General features: G+C 39.9%; 1 protein-coding gene across 3 annotated transcripts in view; it reads left to right on the forward strand.

Annotated features, from left to right (window-relative positions):
• The window catches only part of LOC103482463 (microtubule-associated protein 1B-like), an 8152-nt gene extending 1126 nt beyond the window's left edge, over window positions 1-7026 (forward strand). Inside the window, exons 2-3 of one of the 3 annotated variants that reach the window (XM_008438647.2) lie at window positions 1283-1549; window positions 6756-7026. In XM_008438647.2, coding sequence (XP_008436869.1) covers window positions 1291-1549; window positions 6756-6889 — 393 coding nt within the window. In that variant the 5' untranslated portion in view covers window positions 1283-1290 and the 3' untranslated portion in view covers window positions 6890-7026. Of the gene's footprint in view, window positions 1-1247; window positions 1550-1626; window positions 2989-6755 lie in introns of those variants that run through there. The other 2 variants (XM_008438646.2, XM_008438648.2) reach the window with 2 other exon arrangements.
• The last annotated feature ends 940 nt before the right edge of the window (window positions 7027-7966 follow it).

Consider the following 7966-nt stretch of genomic DNA (forward strand, 5'->3'; position numbering starts at 1 on the left):
CATTTTACATACGTATTAAAACTTTCGCTGTCCTAACATGAGACAGATAATCTCTAAAAAAAATGATCGATCTCCTCCCTGCTCTGCATAATTACGCCGCTCAGTCAGAAACAGCCACTCAGAACTAGCAGTAATCAGCTAGCCGCCATGCTAACAGGAAGTTTTCATTCAGTAACTCAGGACTGTTTATTGTAAAGGAACAGGAACCTGTATTTACCTTTGAATGTTAAGTTTTATACTTGAATTTTTTGGCAATGTTGAGAGGTTTTATTTTGGCTCTTTGCATTATTTAGCTTCTTCAGAGCCTTCGTATGTTATCAGTCTGTTAAAGATAGTATTATTGATAGCAGTACAATTTGCAGAATTCATGTTTTGTTTAGTTTTCTTCTTGGAAAAAGTTATTAAAAACAAGTTTTTGTCTAAATTAAGGTGAATTCATGGTTCCTTTTTCCACATAATATAACCGGTAGTGTTTATGATAAAATAATAATAATAATAATAATTATGTGATCGGTATCGGTGATCGGTATTGGTGATCGGCCCTCATGGGTGATCGGTATTGGCAGGAAAAAACCTGATCGGCACATCTCTAATATATATATATATATATATTTGTTACATTTTTATAAAGTTGACAGTTACTTGATTATACTATAAAATGGCACCATGTGCCTGGAAAACACATAATACTGCCCCTTCAAACTTGTGTTTAAAGGGGCAGTATTAAGTCGTATTAGACTTAAATGTTTAATACAAACTTTAAGAGAGGTCATATTAGATGCTATTGAGTTTTGTAATTGTTGAAAACCTTATCTGGACAAACTAATTGCAGTTTGTAACCTGATCTGAGAACAATCCCTCCACACACTCTCACTTTCAAGGCAATCTTTGCAACATGTTAGCAGGTCAGACCTACAATTCACCTACAAGTGGATTGCCATCATTTTTAGCAACCCAGTTCGACAGTTTCCAATTTTAACAAATTGTCATACCAGCTAACATTTACATGTTTATGGTACGAAATTCGGACTCAGGTCCCAGTTCAAGAAGCCTAACAAGAAACATTAATAAATAAATAATAAACGAGTATAAAAATCTAAAGTATATACATATAAAAAACACATTATTTTAAAAACTTGTTTAGAAATAATGCTGATTTGTGATTTTCCGTGGCGCGTCCCCCCCCGCCCCCCTCCTCCCTCACCTCTCTGCATCTGTCCACGCCACCCTCCTCACCCCTCCTACAGCCCTTCCACGCGCCTCCCTTCTCACACACACACAGCAGTTGTCATGGCGATGGAATCGGCCCCGGCGTCGGCTCCGGGGGCTGTTGCCATGGAGATGCCCGCGCGAGGTGCGCTCCCGGTGGTGGAGGAGGACGAGGACTCGGGCGCTCCGGGGTCCGAGGAGAGGCTACAGCACCGCGGTAGAGGACGCAGGCAGCGACGCGGGCTGCCGTTCAACCGGAGCGGCTACTACATGCTGATAGTGATCGGGCAGATCGGCACGGAGCAGCAGCTGGACACCGCCAGAGCGCAGATAGAGCGGGGTGAGTACCGCTGGACCAGAACGGAGCTCTAAAGTCACTTTATTATTATTTTTTAAATCGCTTTTTTTTCTTGGCAGCTCGCATTCACTGCTGCGCTGTTAGGGATTAAAAGTCGAAAGGAAAGGTTTGGAGCTGGGAAACATCAGCGGGAGAGAAATGGTTTGACGCATTGAACAGGATGGCAGTTGCTGCAGCATTGCACCATGGGACTAAAACAATCATTTTCACCAAATGTGATGCTATCATTCAAGCGACGAGCTACAAAATACGTTTGTTATTTCCTCATAGGATTGACTGTGATAAAGTCAGTCCTGCTAGTGATAAAGCGTGACTTCACCGCATTATTATTATTTGACAGGACAGTAAAGATATTACCCAATTGTGTGCTTCTTCCTCTAACCAATGTACACAGACAAGAAAAACACCACTCCTTCTAAGACTGTGTAGTGTTCAGCATTTCCAAAAGCTTGTAGAAAGTGCACAAAAGAGGGGGAACATTTTTTTTAATTTAGGTTGAGTACATCACAATGGGCCACACAAATGATCTGGGTTTTGTCAATTTCAGCTCTTTTTTGAGTCTATTAAGAGCTGCTACCGATAATAACTCACTGGGTACGAGTTATTTAAGCTATATATAGTCTGTAACTTTTTTTTCTTTACATATTTGTTGAAACTGTCACCATGTTGTTGCAATATGGGATGAGACAGTCTTTGAAAAAATAAAAATTGAGCTCCTAATTCTTCTCCCAGTGCTAGAAACAACCAATCACAGTCAGGAGGCGGGTCTTAGCGCTGTCAATCATCCTCAGTGTGTCGCTGAGGGTGAATGCTGAGGCTAGTTAGCATGACCAGGGTTTTCCTGTAACAGTATATTGTTTCTCTGGCATTATTGAGCAGCGAGTACATGAGTTGATCGACAGAGCTAAGACCTTCCTCCTCCTGGCTCTGATTGGTTGTTTCTGGTCGGGAGCGGTACATATCGATTGACCTGGGGATAAACGTCAACGACATCTTGACAACCATTTTCAATCCATTTAGAGACCGTAGCCGTTGGTGAGCTGCAGATCGATAAGTCCACCGTCAAACCTTGAGGTCCAAAACCTTTTTATCAGTTGTGGCAGGTGAGCCCCACCTTTACAGTACCACCCGCAACAAACAAATATGTCGGTCATGATCTGCTCACTTTCCAGCCCAAGTTCACAAATTCCTTTTCAAATGTGAAAATAAACATCTTATTTACTAAAATACAATAACATGGCATTTGTTTAGTGAATTTAGTGAAGCTAAAACTGCCACTCGAGGAGTTTTGGAGAAAACATTTTCATAAACAACAGTGTTTTTATATGAAACACAAAATGTCTAAATATTTTGTGCAGTTTTGGCTTAATTGCTGCTGTGAATATGTCAATTTTCCCAGTAAAAAGTGCTTTTTCTCTATACTCGGTTAATCTACGATTATTTCAATTGTTTCTGCCCTACTCTGGACATTGCAGAATTTTTTAAATACAGTTTTGTCTCGTAATTTTGTCTACACTGGGTTAAAGTATGATGATGATGCAGATTATCACAAAATTTGGTGAATTTGAACTGGGTGAAGCTAAAACTTTTTGTGAGAACATATACTCCAACTAACGATTAATTGTTTACAAAATTAGTTGACGATTATTTTGATAATCGATTCATTGCGATTAAGTCGACTAATCGTTTCAGACCTACTCTGAATATTAAAGAATGTTTAAACTAGAATCTTCCTCTCGTAAAGTCGTCTTCACAGCTTTAAAGGAAGACAATGCCACTTTGTCACAGGCCTGTGTGCATCGTTGCTCCTCCTCACGAAGAACTTCAGCCAGCTTCACACAGCCTGACACCTGCTATAAGTTTACTCCATGGATTTTTAAACGCTTGCATTTCCAGCAAAACGCCTGTCAGCGATTTCCCGCGGAGCCGTTGTCACAGGCTGCTTGTTCTCTGATCCAGATTAGGGTGTAAGATGGCGGTGCAACGCCACGCCGACTCCCTCCGTCCCCCCTGACCTCCGCGTTGCTGTTCGGACCCCCGGGAGCTGACGGATCAGCTTGTGTGTGGCAGGCTCACACCCACTCAGCTTATTAAAGCACAGATAGTTTCACCCCGCCTGGTGTTTTCAGAATGACTCAGTGTGTGTGAGCTGCTATTACGTACACACTGCGTCTGTGTTTTGAAGTCTGCACAGATTTAGTTTGAATTCCGGGGATCCTCAAGCCTCCTGAAGTTAAAATTTTCTGTGTAACATTGGTTTTTCCTTATTGTCAGTCGCATAATTTAAACAGAAAAATTGGTTTCTGAATGGAAAATTGTGTCTGGATCGAATCGTGACACTAAAAATTGGGAAAGATTTGCATCTCCAGTCAGAGACCTGTTCAGATTCGTTGCATGACTGACTGCTTTTGAAGTAATTTTGAATGAGCTTTTTTTAAGTTGTTGGTAGCAAAGGGTCTAAAACAGGGGTGTCAAACTCCAGTCCTGAAGGGCCGCTGTCCTGCAGTTTTTAGATGTGCCACAGGTACAAAACACCTGAATCAAATGGCTTAATGACCTCCTCAGTTCTCCAGAGCCTTGCTAATGACCTAATTATTCTATTCAGGTGTGGTGCAGCAGAGGCACTTCTAAAAGTTGCAGGACACCGGCCCTGGAGGACTGGAGTTTGACACCCCTGGTCTAAAATCTGAATACATTACAGAGGTATGGATATTTCTGCCAGATGCTATAGAGGTTCTTCGACTTCGGATCTTTTTCCTACCATTTTAAATTTGAACATGTTTACAGTAAAGAATAGTGAACTGGAATCTCCTAATGTGGTGCAGTTTGGTTCTGGGTGTCTACTGGCTGTGCTCATTTTATCGCCTGCAGCCAATGTGAAATCCATACAGCCATCCATTATTCATATACATAGACACACACTTATATCCAAGAGTAATTTAGAATTATCAATTAGCCTAGCATTATGCATTGTGGGAGGAACCCCCAGACTGTGGCTACGTTCACACTGCAGCCTGAAGTGACCCGATTCCGATTTTTATTTTATTTTTTTGACGTAATTCAACTTGTATCTGATCTTTTCATGACAGTTTGAGCAGCACAGGTCGGATTCTTTTCGAATGCGACTCAGGCTGCTTAGGTATCAGATACATATCCGATTCAAATGTGACCTGAAGTCCAGGTCGCGTTCATCTGACCTGAACGTCACTGTTACTCTACAAACGACACTATTCTGCGCCCTGATGCGCGCAAGCGGGAAGAAAAACAACAACCATGACGGACTATAATGAGGATTAAGTTGTTAATATTCTGGCTCCGGTCAGACAACAACTTCAAATATGTAAGCTAAGCTCCACCGTTAACCTCCATGTTTACTTCCGTAAACACTGAGCACTTCTTCTTTTTATGGCGGTTTGGCAGAACACAGGGAACGCTGACGCTATTGCGCCCTCTAGTGCTCAGGACACTTTCAGGTCGTTTGCAAAAAAAAAAACAAAAAAACTTTCAGGTCGTTTGCCCGTCGTTTGCCAGGTCACATATATTTGGAAGCGTGAACGACCACGGTAAAAAAAATAAAAAATCTAATTGAACAAAAAATCATAATTGGGTCACTTCAGGCTGCAGTGTGAACGCACCCTATGATTCGGGTCCTGGAACTTTATTATGCTAGACAATATTGTGAACAGCTCCCAGTTTTAAAAACAATCCCTTGTTGCCACAGTTACGAGTCATATAGGGTTGCCAACCTATATGCGCATTAGTGAGCGTCCCTTATTTTGATTTCTGAAAGGTGGCAACCCTAGTCATAGCAACTGGCCAAAACTAAAAAAAAAACAAAAAAACAGTAAGAGCTAAGAGTAAGTCCTTCCAGTTTCACAGCATCCAAATAGGGACTGTTCACACAAACATCCAATGACTAAACAAATAAAAAAAATCTGAACAAATCACTCAAAGAAAAATAATTAAAATGAAGCAAATAAGGTAGTCCAACTTTTTTTTTCCAGGAGAGGGATTTTATTGATTGTAGATCATTTAAAATAGTTTTTAAAAGATGTAAAGATGTTGCACGTTTGCTGTATTAAAAGAAAAGCATCTAGTTTTCAAATTTTTTTTCTCAGTTCAACTAATTTATTCCCTGTTATAAAAACAGAATATTTGGGTCACTTTCTTTCAAAATGCTTGCTAATATTTAACCAAGTTTAACAAATTATATAAAAGCAGATTTTGGCATCAACCACCTGTGCTAGACGGGTCAAATTTGGATTCGTATGAATCTTAGTTGGGACACAAATGAGCCCTGGGCCGCACTTTGTGACACCTCTGCTCTGAACTAACCTGAATTACAATAACACTCACTGAAAACCAGAAAACACAATAAAAAGTAAATGATGTTTCCATTTTCTATTAAATTTCTCCTAATTTTGACCAAATCAGATCAGGAAATGTGAATTTACTCCATTTTGCACACAGAGCATCTCCACGGATCGGCTCTGGATGTAGAATGAGCTCTGTGGCTTTAAAGTTGGGAAGATGAAAGCTCCTCCATCAGCATATGTGCTGACATGAAACTGTGACTTTCACACCTCGTTCTGCTTTGGCTGAAGGTGTTTTAAAACACACGCACACTGCTACACACAGACGAAAGATATATTTTTTTACATCAAAGTGCAAAGTTTCTATCCTAAAATAGGTCATATTTACATGTTTTTGCCGTTGTTGGAGATCTGCAGGGTAGATCTGGATGAAATCCGTCCGTCTCGGTGAACTTCTGAAGAACGTGTCGGTGTGGATTGGTCGGAACCAGAGCAGTCTGATTGGTGGTTGTACATTGCTGAATCACGTCTGATTTGTCATGTCGGTCCTGCTGATAGGATGATATTTGTAATCAAATTTGTATTCTCAGTAGGCAGAACATCAGGGTAATACTAAGAAAAAACACCCCAAAAAAAGTCTGTTGAAGGGAGAAAGCAGAGGAAGGTGAATTAGCTGCAGCAACAGATGGTGAAGTTTAACCTCATGTACACAAAAACAACTAACCAAAGACAGCTTCTTTGATAACCTGCAAATGAGTTTTGTTCAGGATCATTAAAAAAAAAATCCTAGAGATGTTTTTATTATTATTATTTTCACATCTGCCCTCCAGTACTTCGTTTGACCTTAAAAGCTCTTTTCTTTTCTTTCCCTGCAGGAATTCGATCCTGGGACATCAATTTGAAGAGCTGCGACCTTGACCAGCAGTTGCAGCTGTTTATAACTCGCCACTCAGCCCATTTTTCCTCCAAGGTCAGAGGTCAGTTGGATGTGCTCCCCCCCCCCCTGTAAGCTGGGGAACTGGTGATGACTTGCTGGAAACCACTTAGTGCTGCTTTTTCTGGTGGATTCAGAAAGCAGCAAGAAATAAAATAAGACAACTTTAATAACGGCATTCAGCAAGAAACCTAAGTTTTCAGCAAAAGTTTTTCTACCTTTTGAACTTTTCCACATGTTTCCGTGGCAACCAAACATGTCAATGCGTTTTGTGGGGATTTTATGTGAGAAACCACAAGCGCGAAAATTCAGTTTAGTTTTCATATAGTTTTACAAGTAAAAATAGAAATAGAAATTTGTGACTGAAGTTGAATACATTTTTTTGATTTTTCTGAATATATCAGAAATCTATATCACAGTGACCGTCCGTGGCTTAAAAAGTCATTTAATTAAATCTGTGTCTAAGTATCAAATTTGAAATACGACATTGTTAGATAATCAGAATTCAGACCACGTTTCTGTTCCACTCCCTCATAAAATAAAAGAGAGTGACTTTAGATTAGAGATGCACCGATCCAATATTAACATCTGTTTCGGTTCCGATATTGATAAAAATTCTAGATCGGGTATCGGTATCAATGTACCCGATCTGTAAGGACAGATCTATTCAGTCTGATTCTGAGCAATGTCATGCTTTATCGGGGTTTTTTTTTTACATTATATTTTGAATTCCTAATTTCATTTTCTGAACCACCTGAAAGAAGGTTTGTTGCAGTTTATTTTTAAGACCAAGGCAGTCAAACATTGCTTTTGTCAGCTCCATTTTCTCTATTATTTATTTTACATTGACTGTTGTATTCTTAATAGCACTGACTGAACAAATGGAAATTGTGTTGTTCTTTGATCCAGCTTGTGAAGCTAGTTGTGTATTTTACTGTTCCATCCTGATGTAGTTGAGTTATCAAATACATTTTTAATTAAGTACAGTTATGTCTGTGTTTAAGAAAAAAGAGTAATTTGAAGTCAATTCAGCATGGTTTTTCTGTATTGGATTGGTATCGGCCGATACTAAAGCTCAGATATCGGTTTCAGCATCGGAAGTGGAAAAGGTGGATCCTACTTTAAATGTGCCCCACAAATACATTTGATTGG

This window comes from Poecilia reticulata, linkage group LG20 (genome assembly GCF_000633615.1).
Source record: "Poecilia reticulata strain Guanapo linkage group LG20, Guppy_female_1.0+MT, whole genome shotgun sequence".
Taxonomy (NCBI): domain Eukaryota; kingdom Metazoa; phylum Chordata; class Actinopteri; order Cyprinodontiformes; family Poeciliidae; genus Poecilia; species Poecilia reticulata.